This window comes from Acanthochromis polyacanthus, chromosome 10 (assembly GCF_021347895.1).
Source record: "Acanthochromis polyacanthus isolate Apoly-LR-REF ecotype Palm Island chromosome 10, KAUST_Apoly_ChrSc, whole genome shotgun sequence".
NCBI classification, from domain to species: domain Eukaryota; kingdom Metazoa; phylum Chordata; class Actinopteri; family Pomacentridae; genus Acanthochromis; species Acanthochromis polyacanthus.
In genome coordinates, this window is record NC_067122.1 from 14,644,342 (window position 1) to 14,665,432 (window position 21,091).

The 21,091-nt window shown below is 40.1% G+C and overlaps 2 protein-coding genes across 2 annotated transcripts; both read left to right on the forward strand.

Moving 5' to 3' along the window:
* The first annotated feature begins 234 nt into the window (after positions 1-234).
* On the forward strand, positions 235-13,417 carry tspan7 (tetraspanin 7). Its single transcript, XM_051954865.1, has 8 exons — positions 235-475; positions 5,476-5,664; positions 5,736-5,810; positions 5,904-5,999; positions 6,927-7,082; positions 7,168-7,251; positions 12,537-12,621; positions 12,766-13,417. Exons 1-7 carry the CDS (start codon positions 389-391, stop codon positions 12,603-12,605), a joined length of 756 nt encoding a protein of 251 aa, XP_051810825.1. The 5' UTR covers positions 235-388; the 3' UTR covers positions 12,606-12,621; positions 12,766-13,417.
* A 4,381-nt stretch (positions 13,418-17,798) lies between these two features.
* On the forward strand, positions 17,799-19,461 carry mid1ip1l (MID1 interacting protein 1, like). The gene is made up of 2 exons (XM_022201793.2): positions 17,799-17,942; positions 18,217-19,461. The coding sequence occupies exon 2, from the start codon at positions 18,301-18,303 to the stop codon at positions 18,781-18,783; it is 483 nt and encodes a 160-aa protein (XP_022057485.1). The 5' UTR covers positions 17,799-17,942; positions 18,217-18,300; the 3' UTR covers positions 18,784-19,461.
* Positions 19,462-21,091: the final 1,630 nt, after the last annotated feature.

Here is a 21,091-nt window from a genome sequence, read left to right on the forward strand (position 1 = left end):
GGTACTACTACTAATAATAATAATCAGAAGAAAAAGTTTTATTCATAATTATTTTTTACCGTATTTCTAACTATTCCTGTCAGTTGTTGTTCCTGTGTTTTGAGTCTTGTTTGGATCCATGTTGAGGTGACTAAACTGTGGTAAACCTGTTTTCAGTCAGTGTGTTTATTGTGGCAGCTCCTCTGCGGTTCGTGCGGCGCAGTGACGCTGCAGCTGCGGACTTGACGCTGTGGAGGCTGTTGATCCTCCAGGAAAGTGAATTTGGGCTGCTGACGACACTTCCCCTCTCCGCTCGGGTTATCCCTAGATTTTTCTCTCCTCTCTGCGCTCCGGGACGCCGCGAAGTGAACTTTTCTCCGTGTTTTCGGCTCCGCGGTGAGACTCCAGCATGTCGCCGCCGTCTCGACGGCTTCAGACGAAGCCAGTGATCACCTGCCTGAAGACTTTCCTCATCTCCTACAGCCTCATTTTCTGGGTGAGCCTCCGGACGGTAATGGGGGACAACAGGCTCATAAAGCAGCAACAATGGGCTCAAAGCGGCGCCGCTGCCAACGAGGCCAAACACGTCGCTTTGTTAAATCACGGCAGGAGTTTTAAAAAAAGAAAATTTTGAATAAAACGTCCACAAGTGAGGCTGCAGCTGGTTTTAATGTAGTTTTAACACCGACAACCACTTGTTGAAAAGGCAGCGACCGTTGGAGACGTTGTTGTTGAGTTTGTCTGCTGTTAGCTGTACCGAGGAAACATTTCACAAGCTAATGGCGCTTGTTTATACACAGTTTAACCTGTAAGTTAATACAGGAAAGGCTAAATCTCATTCTAGCTTTATTGTGCAGCTTAGCTATACGTCCAGCTGCATCGATTAATCGATTAACGGCAGCAACAGTATAACCCGTGCATTCAGCTGTGGTTGTTTTTTTTTACACGTATTGTACAAAGTTATTTATCTCAATCGATCAGTTCATTGGTTGTCTGCCATTAAATTAATCACAGGTATTTTGATAATAAATTAAAAGTGTAAAATCTCAGATTCCAACTTCTAAAATGTGACTTTTCTGGTTTCTTGTCTCCTCTATGACAGTAAACTGTAAATCTTTGAGTTGGGGACAAAGCAAGATGGTGGTTATCAAGTTATTTATCATCCGAGCTGCAATAGTTCTTCCATTTTTTGTCTGTTGTTGAATTAATCACTAGCTATTTTGATTTCAGTTTATTGGTTAGAGTATTTTTTTAAACAAAAAGTCTAAAATCTTCGACACTTTTCTGGTTTCTTTGCTCCTTTATGACAGTAAACTGAACACTGTGGACCAAACAAGATAATGGCTGTTGTTGTAATCAGGTTATTCGTCACTAGAGCTACAGCAGTTCTTCCATTTGTTGCCCGTAATTGAATTAATCACTAGCTATTTTGCTAATTAATGTATTGATTAGAGTCATTTTTTAAATTAAAACCTTCGAATTTCAGATTCCAGCTTTTAAAATGTGACTATTTTCTGGTTTATTTACTGTTTTCTGACAGTAAGCTGATTATCTTCTATTGTGGACAAACCAAGATGGTGGTTATCAAGTTATTTATCACCAAAGCTGCACTAATTACTTCATTAGTTGTCTTTTATTAAATTAGTCACCAATCATTTTTCATAATCGATGAATCGGTTTGAGTCATTTTTTTAAAAAGAAAAAGTCTAAAATCTCAGATTGTAGCTTCTAAGGGTTCAGCTTAGGGTTCCATGCTGGAGCAGTGCGAGTCAAATGTTCGTAAATGTAGGTGTGCCCACATGCCCTGCTGTTTTGCGCAACCTAATGTTCAGATGCAGGTGTAGACTGTTGAACTCTTCCAACAGCATCATTGCTGTACTGACCAACCCTGGACTAAATTCAGTGCGGTACTTTTCTATTTTATGGACTCATTGGCATTTGAGCCTGCATAGAAAAGTTATTTAATTGTTATGTGTGTCTTTTTTTAATGGACCAGTTATTGTGTCTGAAATAAAGTATTGAATTGAATTGAATTGAATCTAAAATGGGGCTGTTTTCAGATTTCTTTAGTCATCTGTGACAGTAAACGTAACATTGTGGACAAAACAAGATAATGGGTTATTGTTGTAATCAGGTTATTCGTCACCAGAGCTGCAACAGTTCTTCCATTTGTTGTCCATTACTAAATTTATTACCAACTATTTTTGATTATAAATGTATTCATTAGAGTCATTTTTTTTAGAAAAAAAAATCTGAAATCTCAGATTCCAACTTCTAAAATGTGAAAATTTTCAGTTTTCTGTATGCCAATAAACTGAATGTCTTTTAGCTGCGGACAAGACAAGATGATGGCTGTTTTTATAGTCAAATTATTTATCCCCAGAGGTGCAACAACTATAACTATTTTGATAATCGATTAATTGGTTTGGGTATTGAATACTTAAAGATGCAATGAGCGATTGATCAACAAAAATGACCCGTGCATGTAGCTATTATAGTTAGTTTTATTTTGAAGTTATTTGTCTCTAGAGCTGCTTCAATCAATTAATTGGTCAATTAATTTTTTAAAGAAAAAGTCTAAAATCTCAGATTCCAGCTCCTGGTTTCTTTACTCCTCTATGACAGTGAACTGAATATCTTTACGTTTATGGTGGTTATTGTTGTAATCAAGTTGTCACCAGAGCTCCAATAATTCATCCATTAGTTGTCTTGTGTTACATTGATCACCAACTGTTTTGATAATCGGGTATTGTAATAGTTAAAGGTGCATCGAGCAGCTGATCAATCGATCAGCAACAAAAAGTAATATGTTCAGGCAACTTTGGATGTTATGTTTAAAATCAGGTTTTTAAATGAATCGCCAACTATTTTGATGATCAGTTGATGGGTTTCAGTAATGTAACATTTAGAAGCTGTAACAGACGGTTGATTAATTGATTAATGGCGACAAATAATCCATGCAGGCTGTTTTGATTTATCCATAGACTTGCAGCAAATAATCCACTGGTTGTTAACTAAAATTAATCACCAACTATTTGGATAATTGATCAGTCAGTTTATGTATTTTTTGAAAGAAAAAGTCTGAATTCTCTGATTCCATTCATTTTAAAACATGAATCGTCTTCTGTGTTTTTTCCTCCTTTTGGACAATAAACTGAAAATATTTGAGTTGAGACAAAACGAAAGATTTGAGGACTTCGTCTTGGACTTTTTAAAAAAAAAATACGGATTCACATTTCACGATCTTGTCACATTTTAAAGGCCAATTGATCGACAACTTATTGATTAATTAACCGTCAACTATTCTGATGATTAAATGGTTAATTTAAAGTCTAAATTCTGTGATTACACCTACATTAATGTGAATGTTTTCTTTTTTCTATGACAACACACTGACATTTTTATTTATATTTATATTTATTCAGATTACTGATAATAGATTAAAGAAATCATAAAGTTCCAACCCTTTCAGAAGCTGCAGCGAGAAAACCTTGACAGAAAACAAACAATAGAATGTTTAAAATGGATTAAATTTGTGCTTTTGGCATCAGTTCGGTAGCATCTAAGAAAATCCTCTTTTTGAGAAAGTGGATTCAAATTTAGTTTTAAACGTGAAATTAGGACATTACAGCAACTACACAAGTCAAGCAAGTTTACAAAATACAGCATGTAAAATTCAAATGTCCTGTTCTGTTCAACTAAGCGTCCAAACCTCTTAAACATCCTGGTTTATTAACACAAAAGAGGAAGCCACAAATCCTCAGATTTTTAGAAAGAAAAACAGGTGATTGTTTATTACTTTCACTCATAAAAGTAGTTAAAGATTAATCAGCTAATCTCTGTCAGTGCAATCAACTCATCAGTCGTTTCATTTTTTACTGCTATTTATAACACTAAACTGAATATTTTTTGGAGCCTTGTCTGTTGTTCTAATAAAACAAATGATTTAAATCATGGCCTTGTGCTGTAGGAAACACTTGATTTCTGTATTTCCTCACAAAACGATTAATAGAGAAAACAGTCATTAGAATAACTGAGGGAAAAAATAATGACTGGTTGCAACCTCATTTCCACTTAGCGTATGCTTATTTCCAGAGAATAAACATTGTCCTCAGAAGAAAATGGGCCGTTATCGTTGCTCTTCCTGTTAATCTTTGTACCGAGCAAACAGCCATCTCAGGCTGCTGCAAACGTGAAGTTCAGGTCTGTGCTTTTATCTGGCAATTTATTGCTGCTGGCTGGTTGAGCTGATGCTTCCCTGCAGGCTAATGACTTGTGTGGAGAGAGTTAAAGGAAAAAGGTGCTGAGATAACTGAAGCACAGGCTGCAGCTAGACTTGTATCCCTGGTGTGTTTTTACCGAAACACTGACAGGTAAATAAATAATCGGCAGCATGTTAATCGTGCATCTTGTGACTGACACAAATGTAAGGAGGTTATATCCTGTTTGTCTCGTCTGGTTCTCAGATACCATCTCTCCTCTAACTCATCTGCATTTGCTCCCCCAAGAATGGTCGAGATGCAATAAAGGAAATCAATAAGGGAAATTGTGTTATTCCTGGATTCAGCCCATTGTGGACCTTAAGTAAAAGTGTCTGTGATATTTGGCAGATTCGATGTAGATCTTTGGTCTGACCGAGCAGATATGCACTAAAACTCAAAAATAGTGCTGCCTGCACGGAGGAAAGATGTCAGCTGGTGTCAACAGTTGGGTTTGAATTAATCAGACAAATACTTTCCTAATTTATTCGATAATTGGACTCCAGATTCTCAGAATAGTCAGAAATGTGTTCAAAACCCACAAAATATTCCGTTTTAATGTCAGTTGTGACGAAGCAAAGCAGAATGTTCTCACACTTTAGAAGCTAAAACCAGCAAATGCTTGGCATTTCTGCTTGGGGAAAAAAAAGATTTATTCACTAAACAGAATGGACGGTGGGTAATTTTCTGAATCAGCCAGTGCTTTCAGCTTCATTTTTGTTACTGATTAGTCTGTTGTTGGTTTTCAGAATGCATTTTTATGGTTGAATAAAACAAAGAAAAATGTGAAAAGTTTCCAGATCCAAATGTGGGGCTTTTTAAAAATTCCAACCAATATTTGAATTTAATATGAAATTAGACAGAGAAAAGTAGAAAATAGTTTTTATGAATCATGTTTGCTTTCTAAATGGTATTGTTAAAATTGCTGCTGAATAAATTTCTTTTGTTCATTTGCTCTTAAAATATCTGCTTTTTTTACAGACCAGATCTTCAGTCCTTACTTTTTATCAGACAGAGTACAAATGAACCTCGATTTGACTCGTCAAACGTGACAGATTTTGTAAATGTTTTTTCTAGATTCAGTGACGGAATGCAAGGACAGAAACCTAACCGTACCAGTGATGATTCTGAGCCTTTAATTGTGGGCGTGGTGACAGTCACGGCCCTAAAAAGCCTCCTCGTCTACCTCTGCGGCTCCTCGCTGCTGCTCGCTGACTCGCCCTGTTGTCGTGTTCAGTTCACAGGCGTGATCCTGCTGGCGGTCGGGGTGTGGGGGAAGGTGAGCCTGGAGACCTTCATCTCCCTGGCTTCCGAGGAGAGCACCAATGCACCATATGTCCTCATTGGGACCGGAGCCACCATCATTATTTTCGGACTGTTTGGATGCTTCGCTACGTGCCGCGGAAGCACATGGATGCTGAAACTGGTCGGTGGAGGAGCAGTTGGAAATATTCTCCCTCAGATGTGACCTTGTCTAACTGTGTTCTGTTCCTTCAGTATGCCATGTTTTTGACCTTGGTGTTCCTGGCTGAACTCGTGGCCGGAGTCTCAGGCTTCATCTTCAGGCATGAGGTGAGGCGTAGCTTCAGAGTGTTGAATATTTTTAAAAACTGAGGTACATTAGATTATGAAAAGATGTAATCAACTTTGGTTTCAATTCACCAGATCAAGGCCAAATTAGGAACGGCCTATAAGAACGCTGTCAAGTCGTACAATGGCACCGACACCAGCAGCTCTGCAGTGGACGCCATCCAGAGGACTGTAAGTGGGAAGATTTCTGTTATACTAATGGTGCTATCTGACTTAGTTGTGTCTAACTGAAGTAAACCCAAGGACTCTTGTTTGCATAAGAACATTTTAACGCCCTGAACTCCACAACGATGGCTGGAAAAAGGGAGAACTCAGAAATGTCTTTTCTGCAGCGTGACGCAGTCGTAACATTTTTCATAAAAAGGGAAAAACTAGAGTTGGATTTCTTTCATGATTTGTTTTACCAAAATTTCCCAAATGCCGACAAGTGTTACCAATCGTGAAAACACTTTACATACTGCAGATGTTTTCGCTGCTTTGATTTTTTTTTAAGTTGATTCAGTACTTCTCTGCTGTGTCTAAATGCAGCCTAAATTTCAGCTAAAAAGTCCCTGAATTTTTGTCATGTGGTTGTTTGTCACAGTTAAGTCCCTCATGGCTTCACAGTTGCACCAAGTAGTGCAGAATTTTTAGTTTTTTACAGAATGTGGCTGATGTAACTGATTAATTTTATTTATTTTTTTAAAATTAAATTTAGAGACATAAAATAAAGCGATTTGGATGAAATATGATTTCAAGCTTAGACTGGATTAAATTTTCCAATGAGAGGACACGGTTTGATGATCTGTGACTCAATCTGTAATTTTGATGTTTATTTTAATAATTGCACGCTTTTGAAGTCCATTAGCCTCTGTTAAACGCCACACTGTGCAGCTCCACTCTCTTTCAGGCGTGTTGTAGGCTTTTGTCCCTGCAGCTGTTTTCCAAAGAAAGGAATCCAAAACATCTGTACTGACCTCACTCATTGCATGGTGGCAAAAAAAACCCCATCATCCAGCAGTTTTTTTCCCCCTCATTCTGAAAAACAAACCTTTTCTTCTTGCACAAAGAAAGCAGCTCCAACTTTGTGTGTGTTTTGTTGTAACTTCTTTCACCTAGCTGCAGTGCTGCGGAGTGAAAAGTTACAGCGACTGGAACGAGACGGCTTACTTTAAAGATAACGGCATCCCTGCCAGCTGCTGTAAGACCAGCGCCAACTGCTCACCTGAGACCCTGAAAGACCTCAACAAAGCTGCGAATGAAGTGTACACGAGGGTGAGTTCAGATCGGGCAAACCGTCCTGCAGGGTTTGTAGAAAACTTGAAATGTCCCGCTTCAAGTCTGTCTTTCTGCCATGTAGGGCTGCTTCACACTGGTGACCTCCGTGATGGAGGGAAACCTTGGAATCATCGCTGGGATCTCTTTCGGGATCGCATTCTTCCAGGTACATCACATATTATGCTCAAAATTAGCTTGTAGGTCACTTTAGTAGACTAGGTATTCAAGCTTCACCCACGCAGAGCCACATTAGTACAACATTAGCCGTGTTTCTCCGACACATTTTCGTGGCCTTTTCCTCCCCAGGTTGTTTTTTGGGGAAAGGATGAGCCAGACACCGCTATATTATATATATTTTTGTTTTATTTTGTTATTCTTGATATAAACCTGCTTACAATTCACACACACACACATACCTAGATGAATTGTCCTGGCAAAGTTGACCTTTTTAAACAAAACATTTGTAGTTATTTTTTTCCACTATAGAATGTGAAAATGCTTTGAGCAAATGTTAGTTATTAAGAAGAAAACTCTTTCGTTGAAATTGATGTTCTTCAAGGAGGATATTTCAAAACTTATCGTATTTTGTCCTTTTGCTTCAAGTAGTGAATGACTTTAGGTGGCAGAATTCATTTGGCATTGCAGTTTATATATCATACAAAAAATGCATTGATTGAATTTCTTCAAGTTCAGAAGCACATTCTGTATTTTGTAGTAACCACACAAGTCATGAGAAAATGCCATTTTGTTGCATGTAGTTTTCTTACATGAACAGTTTTTATGCTAGCTTGAGGTGCTTTTTTTTTTTTTCCTCATAAAGGAGTTAATACATTCATGGGAGATGAACGTTTAGGTCACGTCTGATCAGCTGTTTTAGCTCCTTTGACTGTTTTTGTCTGCTGACAGCATGAAAAAAATGCCCAATAACAGCTGACATGAAAGACTGATGACACCTTTCAGGGTTCCAGACTGTGACCAAAATAGTTTTGTGACCTTTCTTTTTTTTTGAGAATCTTGTTTCTTTAAAATTTCAAGCTTATTGGTGTCGCTCTAACCGGCACAGGCAGCTAATGTGTGAACCACAGCGGTGGAAAGTAGTACGTTTATAACTTCAGTGTACTGTGGTATTTACATTTAAAAAAGGCAGTCTTCTTGTGACATGCACTTACATGCGCTGCACAAAAAAGTGACGATTCTGACAGAAACAACCGGCGCACAATAAACAGTTATCTTTCGACTCAGCTTTGGCCACAGCCCTTAAAGATTTGAAGCTAAAATTCAACTTGAAAGATAAACAAAGGACGGCACTGAAGTTTTTCATTGAGAAGAAAGACGTATTTGGACTTATGCCGACGGGATATGGCAAATCCTTAATATACCAGTTGGCTCCGCTGGTTGGGAAGCTAATGGGACTTAGCCACAATCCGGAGCTCTAGGAACTACGTCAGCCTATTCGTTGTGCTGATTGGTTGTATACCTACCCAATTGCTGCAGAGTGATTTGAAAGAAAACCTTTTAGCCCGCCTCCCTCCCTGTCGAGCGGTCCTAGACCCTTGTATCTTACACACGTGGACAAAATTGTTGGTACCCCTCAGTTAAAGAAGGAAAAACCCACAATTCTCACTGAAATCACTTGAAACTCACAAAAGTAACAATAAATAAAAATTTATTGAAAATTAAATAATCAAAAACAGCCATTACTTTTGAATTGTTGATTAACATAATTATTTAAAAAAACAAACTAATGAAACAGGCCTGGACAAAAATGACGGTACCTCTATAAAAGATTGAAAACTATTTGACCAGAGTGACATGATTAACTCAGGTGTGTCATTTAATTGACATCACAGGTGTTTCCAAACTCATAATCAGTCAGTCTGCCTATTTAAAGGGAGACAAGTAGTCACCCTGCTGTTTGGTGAAAAGGTGTGTACCACACTGAACATGGACAACAGAAAGCGAAGGAGAGAATTGTCCCAGGACATCCGAAAAAAATTATAGACAAACATCTTAAAGGTAAAGGCTATAAGACCATCTCTAAACAGCTTGAAGTTCCTGTGACAACAGTGGCTCATATTATTCAGAAGTTCAAGACCCACGGGACAGTAGCCAACCTCCCTGGACGTGGCCGCAAGAGGAAAATTGATGACAAATTGAAGAGACGGATCGTTGGAATTGTATCCAAAGAGCCCAGAGCAACCTCCAAAGAAATTAAAGGTGAACTCCAAGGCCAAGGTACATCAGTGTCAGATCGCACCATTCGTGGTTGTTTGAGCCAAAGTGGACTTCATGGGAGACGACCAAGGAGGACACCACTGCTGAAAAAAACTCATAAAAAAGCGAGACTGGAATTTGCAAAAATGCATGTTGACAAGCCACAAAGCTTCTGGGAGAATGTCCTTTGGACAGATGAGACCAAACTGGAGCTTTTTGGTAAGGCACATCAACTCTATGTTCATAGACTCAAAAACCAAGCATACGAAGAAAAGAACACTGTCCCTACGGTGAAACATGGAGGAGGCTCAGTAATGTTTTGGGGCTGCTTTGCTGCATCTGGCACAGGGTGTCTTGAAAGTGTGCAAGGTAAGATGAAATCTGAAGACTATCAAGGCATTCTGGAGAGAAATGTGCTGCCTAGTGTCAGAAAGCTTGGTCTCAGTCGCAGGTCATGGGTCTTCCAACAGGACAACGATCCAAAACACACAGCCAAAAACACCCAAGAATGGCTGAGAGAAAAGCGTTGGACTATTCTAAAGTGGCCTTCTATGAGCCCAGATCTGAATCCCATTGAACATATGTGGAAGGAGCTGAAACATGCCATTTGGAGAAGACACCCATCAAACCTGAGACAACTGGAGCTGTTTGCTCATGAGGAGTGGGCCAAAATACCTGTTGACAGCTGCAGAACGCTCATTGACAAATACAGAAATCGTTTAATTGCAGTGATTGCCTCAAAAGGTTGTGCAACAAAATATTAAGTTATGGGTACCATCATTTTTGTCCAGCCCTATTTCATTAGTTTGTTTTTTTAAATAATTATGTTAATCAACAATTCAAAAGTGATGGCTGATTTTGATTATTTAATTTTCAATAAATTTTTATTTATTGTTACTTTTGTGAGTTTCAAGTGATTTCAGTGAGAATTGTGGGTTTTTCCTTCTTTAACTGAGGGGTACCAACAATTTTGTCCACGTGTGTAAGAGCTGGGTCTAGCGCGGCTAGGCTAACCGCAGCCTGCAGTGTGGGGCATTTAGGGGACATCGGTACATTTTAGTGTTTGTCGATAAGAAAACGTTCCGCATGTGATGTGTTTTGCCTGTGACAAGGTGGGAAGTGTGACCAAATGAAAAAGTTTGTCACACTGGTGCAAATCATGAAGAAGTTAGTCTGGAATTGTCTTTCCTGACTACACACTATTCCTGAAGACCTCTCTCCATTTTTTGCTCGTAGATGGCCAAAGTTTTGTTTCTTCTTCTTCTTTAAAAACTACCGCTTTTATTCTTGGTTCATGATGTTTCCTTCCTCTTTGTTGTTTATTACAGATGTGTGTAATGATGCCTAAAATCGTCAGCTTTGCTGGCACGCAAACAAACTTAATTTCCTTTTTTTTTTTTTTTAAAAAAAACAATTTTTTGCAACATTTTAAAAGTTCACTACAAATCTGCTTGACAGTGATATGAAAGCATTCATCATTTACTCCTCTAGCAGTAAATACAACATGTGCCCACCTATAGCTGCTATATTCAGAGCTTGATAAGATACTTTGAGCTAAATAGCACACAATAAATACTGTGGCTACAGGTAGATACTGACACAAACACACACCAGAGAGCCAGGAGCTCCGGTACAGCACTGGTACCGACAACGAAACAGCCTCAAAGGAGCATAAATGTGCTTCTAGTGACTGTCAAAGCTCTGTCAGGCTTCATGTCTTCCTGGCAGTGGTACAGACAGTCTGACAGTAGCTGCTCAGCCCCGGTTCACTCTGACTGTCAGCTCCGTGTCGCTGTCCATTCGATGGTTGGTGTGGCCGACCCTCCATGTACCCACATTGTCACGCCTCGTACACGTGTTGCTCCATCACTCCTGGCAGGTTTTCTTCAGGAATGCGGACACTGAGGCTTCTAACAGAATGTGTAAGGTGTAGATACACTTAAAGTCTTTGATAAAAGTGAAACGTAACTTGTTTACATCCATACTGGCAGTCATGTATGCTATTTTCTTCTCAATGGGCAGAAATGTGTAATGTGGCCAAAAAAACCCTCTTTATTTAAACTTTGAATGTGTGGATTTTAGATCTGAAATTTCTACACAACACACAGCCCCAACATTGTTAACCAATAATTGTCTGAAACATGAATTTAAACCTCATTATAGAGTCTGAAATTAAAGGATAATTCCATTAAAATGGCTCCATGGGTCAGATTTGGGTAAACAAGCAGCCATATTTCCTTTATTCTACACGTATGAATCATCGTGAATGTTTGTTTTCCAATCTGAGCAGCATCCACAGGCTAAACTGTCGTTGCATTTCGCTGTTGAGTTTCCAGAGAGTCAGCCTCATTTACAAACACGGCAGCGTGAGGATGAATATGCAGGCGATCGGGTCGGCAGCGAGTATCCTGCACGGAGAGCCATTATGTAGTTTAGCATAATGGTCTTTCTCTGCGGCTAATTTCCATGTTTTGTGTTTCAGTGAGACTGAAAACGAATGTTTAAAATGATTCATGTAAAAATCATGAAGGGAGCTTGTGCTGGTCGTCCAGAAATGTCACGATTTTGCAACTCCTTGTTCCTCTGCAACAAAGCTGGAGAGTTAGTGTGACCGAGAGAGCCACAGTGGACACATTAATGGGAAACACTCCAGGCTGAAATAAAGTGGAATCATGCTCCATCTATCTATCTGTCTATTATGCAATAACCATTACATACCGAGCATTGAACTTGAATCACTTTAAAGCAGACGTTGCACCTCATTGCACTTTTTTAAATACTTGTTTATATTTACTTGTGTGTATATATATATATATTTAATGCATGTTTTATACAGCTGTTTGTTGTTTGTTATACTGTGTTGTTTTTGGGTTTTTTTGGAAGTGCCAACAAAGTTTCGTTGCAGAAATGCAATGACAATAAATATCCTTGAATCCTTAAATTATAAATGCAGCGGTGAACAAGAGATTTTCACAGCCTAGATTTTGACACGACAACATTAAATGTTAGTTGTGACAGTTTATTTTATAGCTACAGTTATTTGTAGCCTGTCTGAGCTCTAATATATTCTCTCTGGTCCCACTCTGCCTGAGAGTGTAACTGGAAATTGTCAAAAAAAACTACACAATCAGACAGTAAATCTGTTGTTTTCTATTTGTACAAGAAGGACAAAGAGTAATTTATTTCTGCATCCATGCTTTGACAACTTCTTATCTTGTGAAACTCATTTCCTCTCAGCTCATTGGGATATTCCTGGCCTGCTGCTTGTCTCGATACATAACCAACAACCAGTATGAGATGGTCTAGCAGTCACCCTGCACAGGTGAGGCTGAAACTAAATCATGTTTTTCACACATTCGTACAGACTGTCAGCTCCCCTCCTTCAGTAACCCGCAGCCTTGAATGAGCGCACACGTTCAGATGAGTTCTTTTTGTAACAGTTTGTGTGTTTTGTGTTTGTCTGCAGGTTACTGATGGGCAGCTCCTGGTGCAAACCGAGTCCACGTTTTATTATTGTGTATGTTTGTGTTAGTCGTTATCTTTTTAGAGAGGGAAAACACTCGCTGCTTCATTCTTTTATTCGATCTCACCGATGACAAACAAGCAGAAGGGAAACATGCGAAAGGGAAATCACAAGGGGAAAAAAATCCCCGCAGCTTCGTTTGACCAAAAGGAGAAGGGACGGGAAAACACCGGAGATCATTTGTCACTCCTGGGATCCAATTAGGGAATTTCCATTAAAGCGTAGATGTCAATATGTAGTTGTTACTTTCTCATTTGACTTAATTCATTTTCACATCTTGTCTTGCAACTGCCTTATTTTGTAATTTTGCTATTAATTAGTCTGTAGCAGACAATAAGCTGATAAAATCGTGTATTTCTGTGTGTCATAAGCCTGAGAGACGGATGAGAGTTCGCCACCCTGAAATCAAGATTTTGTGATTTTTATGGGTTGTGGGGTAAACGAGCCTAATGTGGGCCAGTACTGTTGACAGCCAGCGTTCTTGTGTGCCAATTATAGCAGCCAGCCGACTTTATAAGACAGTTTCCAGTGTTAAATTGTTATTCTTTTGTGGATGCATGTGAAATACTTGAAAAAATAAAGACGAAATCTGTAACGGTGCGTGTCCTCGGCTGCTCGGGGAGTGGCTGTCCTGCAGCTGTTTGCTTCTATGGCCATCTGAAAATATTCTGGCACAAACCAACACTTTGGCAGACAAACATGGCTCGCTTGTTTGGGGCCTTGTGAGGAATCCATACAGAATGCAGGATGTGAAAGGCATTTAGATTTACAGGGCGGAGAAGAACTTTTAATATCAGCACAGGATTTAAAGATATGGGAGTTATGAGTAGTATTTTAGCAGTTGTGGATTTTAAATATGTCAAACAGTTTCACATCAAAAAGGAATTTATTGTCCGCAGGCTCAAGCTCAAAACCTCTCAATAGCAGCAGTCTAAGTATGCTTTTTGTTTTTGTTTCTGGGCTGTTAAAGAGCACCTTTGCTAGAGTCAGAAGTCCCTGATTTCAGGTTTCATGTCACATACTGTTGTTTGCATACCTACAGGAACATCCAAGGTCTGTTTACATGAAGCATGCAAACCCTTAAGTTTTACTTCCTCTTAAAAGCACCAAACATACGTCAATACTCGGCTAACATTACTGTGTGTCTATCTCAACACAACCACTGCTAAACGAAACTGAACTTCTGCACAGATCTCAGGTTTGTTGCTTATTTGCAGTGTGTTGGAGGAAGTCGGCTGATGACCGACACTAAATGTTAGAATCACTGAAACAATCTGGGTAGTAAAATATTCTGAAGGCTTAGAAAATAGATCACAGTGTAGAAGGGTCACTCTAATGGTAGAAATCTAGTTACGAGAAATCATTTTAATGCAACATGTTTAAAAAGTTTGGGATTTTGGGAATATACTGTAGATAAGTGCAGATTTATACAGGCTTTTGTGGAATTTCAGGCCGGATCGGGAGCCACCAAAGGTTGCAAAAGAAATCTCAACTGATTAAAAAGTTGAATCTGGATCAGAATAATTTGGATCCAGGATCAGGTAGTCCATATTCATTTTACCCGGATATGATACCAAGTTTTCAAAATAAAGTAAGATTACCAAAATGGGTCTACATACAAGTGCAGGATACTAGCTATGAAAGTAGAGAGAATCAGAGATGATTGTGTCACTGTAATTATTAAATACATTGATAAATTATATATTTTTTGATAATTTAGTGGAATAAGTTATAAGTAGTCCAATGTCTGCTTTATTTTTGTGATGATTTAGGATTCTAGTGCAAAATATTAGTAAATGTTTGTGTTCTCTATGATTCAAGTGGTTTAATTTATCATTATTTGAAGTTTTATTGAATTTTGTTCCTGAAATCCAGCCTCGATGAGGCCTCCTGCTGGGACAGGACAATCCGGATCATTCTGGATCACAAGTATTCCAAACCAACTAAAAGGTTCTGACCAACACATACTGAATGTTAGATCCAAATCCAAAGCAAGATTTAACTGACTAGATCAAATCCTGTTTTAGATTCTTTTATAATTTTCTAACAAGCAACACACTGTGAAGTTTTGTTTCGGCCCGATAGCTGAATGGGATCAGAGGATTATCCATCCATCTATTCTCTATACACCACTTTATCCTCACTTGGGTCGCGGGGGTGCTGGAGCCTATCTCAGCTGATTTGGGCGAAGGCAGGGGACCCCCTGGACAGGTCGCCAGTCTGTCACAGGGCCACATATACAGACAGACAATAACACTCACATTCACACCTACAGGCAATTTACAGTGATCAATTAACCTCAGCATATTTTTGGACTGTGGGAGGAAGCCGGAGTACCCGGAGAAAACCCACGCATGCACAGGGAGAACATGCAAACTCCATGCAGAAAGATCCCAGGCTCAGGCCGGGATTTGAACCGGGGATCTTCTTGCTGCAAGGCGAAAGTGCTAACCACCATTTCACTGTGTAGCCCCCCAGAGGATTAACAAGATGTAAAAATCTGTTTCTGTACCTCAAAATTGCATTTTTTCAGACTGTTTTAAGTAAATGAAAGAACAATTATACATTCACAAGCTTCTAAAAGATAAACAAACTTTTGCCTCAATGTTTCAAACTGTTGTCTTCAGATCAAATGTTGAGTTAATGCTGGTTTTCAACCACAGCTGTAACTGATCTCATTAAAGCTGATCATCAGTGAACTTTATTTAACCCACCTGTGCTGCTGCTGCTGCTACATGCTCCTGACTGTTCCACGTATGCAGACAAACCTTCTGGGTTCACGCATCGGAGCATTTTCAGCTCAAACTGAAGACACCTGGTAAGACTAATGTCTCTTTCAGAATAATTGAAGCTTACTGAGGAATTGACGGTGTTATTCTCACTATAAATGGCCGATTAATTTGTGTAAAAATGATGGTTCCTGTTCAGAGGAAGTTCAGGTGTTGTGCCATAAAGGTGAGTTATTAGAGCTTCATCACACGGTTTATATTCAGCTGCTTTCTCTGCTCAGTCACAACATGCAAATACACAGGACTGGTGGTGAAACAGAGGAAAGTCTTTACAAAACTAATGATTCTTTTAACTGAATAATTTTACCTAAAGAAGTGTTTGCAGTTGCCATAGTGTCCTGCTGGTATTGTTTGCCATATTTAAGCTGCATGTGTTTGGGAGATTTGGAAACCACACTTTAATTATTGCAATTTGTAGATGTGTTTTATGCAAAAGAATCTTCATGAATTAAATCATGAAAACATTAATAAGGTCAGTCACAACAAAGGGGCTGCAGTCATTTGGTTGGTGGAAAACTGCAGTAAATGAGTTAAAGTAGTCTTTTTAAAGCTGTTTCAACTTGTTAAAACATAGAAATATTGGTTAGAATTCTGTTTTATAAATAGTTACGCAAGTAAATTTTCCAATGGCATAGCTATGAATTAAATTCTACATTTTCTAAATGATTTTCTTCCATCAAATAAGAAATGAATTCTAAAATATTAATGTTTTTAGATTTTTTTCATATGAAATGGCAATAGCTATAAAATGAACTCTAAAAGTTTTTCTTTAAATGTAACAAAAATATTTAAGATTAATTGTTAAATTGATAATTTTTACTTTTATTTATTCCAGGGGACTTCATTTATTTATTCAGGAATTTCCATGGCAATTATTTTATAGGAATATTTATTTAGTTAATGTTGAATAAAACTGTATTCCATCATGATCTGGGCCACAGAGCAGGTTAAAATAATGCATAAGGATAACCAGTATTTGACGGATGATCACTTTTTGGCACCGGTGTTGTGCTTTGATTGGGAGCAAGTATAATGACGTCTCTGCTTTACTTCACCTGCTTTGAGTCCTACATCATAACAATCCTCCTTGCTGTGGTGACTGAAATGTTGTTAATGCATCAGAATGGGTCAATTTCATTCATTGGTTAAATTTTAAAAATCTAAGCTCATTGGCTGCACATAAACTCCATCTGTAAGTCACAGAATTAGAATCATTTAACACTGGAAACAATACTATAGTACTGCCTATAATTATCCTACATGTTAGACCTGGTTACATTATAAATTGAAAAACCTCTTAATCATCACAACAGATAAAGTTTATGTATTTGCACAGTATGGCTGTTTGATCTATATAAAAGCAGCTGGAGATGTACATAAATGGGGTGATTAAGTTTTTGACAGTTTTTGGTACCAGTGTTGTGCTGTGACTGGGAGCAATTATTCTCATGTCTCTGCGTTACTTTACCTGCTCTGAGCCATTGATTAAAACAATCTCATTCCTTTAACCACTTCAAAAAACTTTGAATGACCAGTTTAATTTGTACAATACAGTTTTTTGACCTGTCAAAGTGACCAGCAGTTCCTTTAACGTGACTCGTTTTCATTCATGGGGGGTTATATCGTCAAAATTCAACTGGTAATACAACTGGGAAAAGATTCTCTCTAAACATGCAAGTTATGATGGAGATTAAAGCACAAACGGTGCGATTCCGTTTTAACAAGAGTGCAATCAGTTTTGGCACGATTACGCATCTGCGTAAAAGCTCCGGTTGAACCGGCGCAGTCCGGGCAGCAGGCGGCGCCGCTGGCCAACAATAAACTCCGCAGACTGGAGGAGAAAGCCACTAAAATAAACTCGTATTGTAACTGAACTAATTCGAACAAACCTTGCATCGTTATTTCTGAATTAAATGCTCGGTGAGCCACACTTGATGAACCTGACTCATAGCTTGCGTTAGTTTTGCCTCCGGGCTGGAGCGATGAGCGGTAACCAGGCTGCAGAGAATTGTAGACAAGCCCTGGATAAATGTCTGACTGGCAGCTGGCGGTAGCGTTTGATTGGTCGGTTTGAGATCAGATGCTGTGGAGATCCGCCCACATCCTCAATGCGGCCAAATCAGCGCGGCTGGAAAACGTAGAGAAGGCGGACTTTAGAGTCTCCCACCGCCCAGACCCGGCGTGTCCAGTATAAAACCAGAGCTTAGCTGACGCACAGTTGGGGAAAATTTCACTTTCCTTCCTGGCGGGTGGTGCTCGGTACCTGCGAAAACTCGGTTTATCCACCCGGCACGCCAACTGAGCCTTTCCTCAGGGTACCTCGTGGTTCAGGTCAGTGCGCCTTTTCTCCCTCATAGTAATCAGGGTTTGAACAGCAAATCAAGGTCATGTCGGTTCAATGCGGCAAAATGAAGGTGGGTTGTTCCTGTAGCGGAAATGTATCGAGGTGTTTCCTGCGTTTAGAGTTAATCTCGATAAGTGGCTGAGCAGAGGATCACTGTATGTGCGCTCAGGTTAAATTGTCCGTGCCGATTATGTAAAGCTGCATTCAGAGTGCATTTCTGCGGGCTCATCAGTCTCTTCCTGCCTCCTCCTCTTCCTGCAGATCAGCCACCGAGCAGCTCAAGCCTTAAACAACACCAGCCACCTGCCTGTTGTCAACCAAGCCCACCCAAAGAGCCTTTTCACCATGATGCAGATCAGCAGCGACTCCGCCAGCAACAAGCACTCCCTCATCAATGTCATGCACCGCTTCATAGCAGCTGCCAACAACATGGATGAGACCATCATGGTGCCCAGCCTGCTGCGAGACCTGCCGCTGGAGGAGCAGGCCGCCAGCCAGCTGGAGGCCAACAACAATGAGCCTCCGTGTCCCAACAAGCAGAGGGACATGTACGAGCACTACCTGCTGCTCAAGTCCATCAAGAACGACATGGAGTGGGGGCTGCTGAAGAGGGAGATGAGCACCGGTGCCAGCTTCCTGGAGATGGCTGTGAAGCAGGAGGAGCAGCCGGTGACCGGGGAGCTGCAGGATGTCAGCTCAGACCTGGAGCATCAGTTCCACTATCACCTCAGAGGACTGTTCGGAGTTCTGTCCAAGCTCACGCTGCAGGCGGACGACCTCACCAACAGGTACAAGAGGGAGATCGGAGGAGGAAACTTCATGAGATAGAAGTCACTGCTCCTTTTCTTCTTCCTCCTCCTCCCCCACTGCTTGACTCGCAACAATGGGATGTTTTGTGAAGGGGCCACATCTCTTCGAAAAGAATCTCAATGGACAGTGAACTGACCAGGGCAAACACTCCTGAATAGTGACACTCCAGCTTCTCCCACCAAATCGAAAACCAGTGAAACCTGCAGCGTCCGTCCTCCTGTCCGTGTGCAGAGGGGGACGCTTTGTGCTCGGTGGAGGTTTCCCCAAAAAGTCCAGATGAAGCACAGCTCTGGTTTATTCAGAATTTCGCCCTCATGTCGTCTCTTCATTTCAAATTTCAACATGAATTTGTCACGAGTGTTTGGTTGTGAATAAAATGTTTCTGCCTGTAGGAGATATCGAATGCTGGTTATTCTGTCCCTCCTTTTAGTTTTCTTTTTAAATGTAAAAGATTTTAACGCTGAGCTGAAGGGCTCCTACCTGCAGAGGTTTTAAAACTTTCCACTTGGTATTACTGTAACATGGTGTGCCTTGACTTTTATTTTTTTTGTATTCCCTCATGCCCTGTTCAGTTGTCTGGCTGCTTAAACGGCTCAAGGTGTTCATGATGAAATGGCTCATTTGTTTGTCCATGGATATTTCAAAACCAATTTTATATTGATGCAGTAAAACTGAAATAAATAACTGTAAACTTGACGTCTGCTTCTGGTGTTTGTCACTAACAGGAAGGATGTTGAAGGTGTCGAGCCAGAAACGGTTTAGCTTTTTGTTTTTTTTCCTTTACACTGTGCCAGGAGTGTGTGGCCTCTTTTCATAACAAGCCAAAACATGTGAACCTCATTTGACTTGGTCGGGCAAGTTTATCACCTTATGCAATGTTGCTACTGAGGGATTTAAAAGTGCTTCAGTGAGGATTTACCTAAAGGAGAAGATGTAAAGCAGCGTTGCAAAAGAGGTCATGGCTGTCCTGGAGCAGAATTAACTCTCCACGCCATTTCATATTGTCGCTGTTTATGCAAATTGACAGTTGTGCTCAGGCAAATCTCCTGCAGTGATGTTTTTGTAGCTCTTTAGTAGAAAAAGGTGCAGCTTGGCATCCCTTTAGGCTGCAAATTGTAGTTTTCCACTTGCAATGTAAATGCAGTTCAGCATTTTTATGCTTCTGCACATATTTTTCTTCACATATAGGTTATGTACAGTTTTCATGCTAAAAATGTTCTTCCTTCACATGAAGAGTGAAGCTGTGATAAGCCTCTTAAGTCCACCATATTTTTGTGGTGACCTCTACTGCTAAGCTAATTTGACATTTACAAAGTCCACTAATCGTGTCAAACAGGAGCAGCACAACTGCAGCCATCAGCGCTGATAAGACTTTATTTGGGTGAGACGATAAATGATAAACAGCACCCCGGTGGCACAAAACATGATCTTTATACCCTCTGAACTAATTTAGATGACCTCAATTACACATTTCTGCAGCCGTGCATCAACGAGACATTAAGTTGATGTATATGCTATTCAGAGCGGTTTCTCCCACTGACTGCCACGACCATCCATCACCGAGGGAAACCCTTCCTTAGCAACAGCTCCGCCAATCCAGCAGAAAAAAGGTTTTTTTTTTCCCCCCTCCTTGCTCTCTCTCTCTCTCAAAGGCACAGCAGTGATTAGGAGATTGCAGTGTGATGAAGGGCATCCAGGAAGCGATGTGGTCAAACAGCCCGGCGCGCCTCCAAACGGCACCAGCGAGCACACCGAGGGCAGAGAGTTTGCACTGAAAAAAAAAAAAGTGCTGTGTGGCGAGAGGCTGCAGCTCTGCTCTGTTTCCACTCACAATGGGCTGCAAATCAAAATGGCTGTGCTGGTCAGTGAGCCTCAGCCCACTCGGATAAACTGGGTCAACTGAACTGGTGACAGCTGGCCTCGCAGGCAACGTAAACACAAATGTGGTTTTTACACTAAGCCGGCTGAAATCTGCAAGCATACGGCAACACAGCCGCATATTTACCAGTCATTGCATTCATTACGGAGTCTGTACGCTAATGTGGCTATAGCTGATGTTTCAGCTATTAATGTGAAATGTGTTGCTTGAGTCAGCACCTGAACCTGAAGCTGTATGGGGAGTTCCAGCTCAGAGTTTTTGCTGTCTTGTTTGCATTTTTAACTGCAGCTGTTTTCAAAGAGAAAGCTCTAAAACATCACCAGATAGCTGACACACACAGTTCACTACTAACTGGTGAACACAGTGGAGAATTTAGATGTTAAAGAGCCAGATGTTTGCCTCAGGAGTTGGTAGAGACCAAAAATAGAGCTAAAACAAAGTGAAAAC

Bases quoted from the DNA above. Each gene is read 5' to 3' on its own strand.
- mid1ip1l (XM_022201793.2), top strand. From the start codon at position 18,301: ATGATGCAGATCAGCAGCGACTCCGCCAGCAACAAGCACTCCCTCATC.
- tspan7 (XM_051954865.1), top strand. From the start codon at position 389: ATGTCGCCGCCGTCTCGACGGCTTCAGACGAAGCCAGTGATCACCTGC. The intron at 6,000-6,926 runs GTAAGTGGGAAG...TCTTTCACCTAG, and splicing joins TGGACGCCATCCAGAGGACT to CTGCAGTGCTGCGGAGTGAA. The intron at 7,083-7,167 runs GTGAGTTCAGAT...TCTGCCATGTAG, and splicing joins CGAATGAAGTGTACACGAGG to GGCTGCTTCACACTGGTGAC.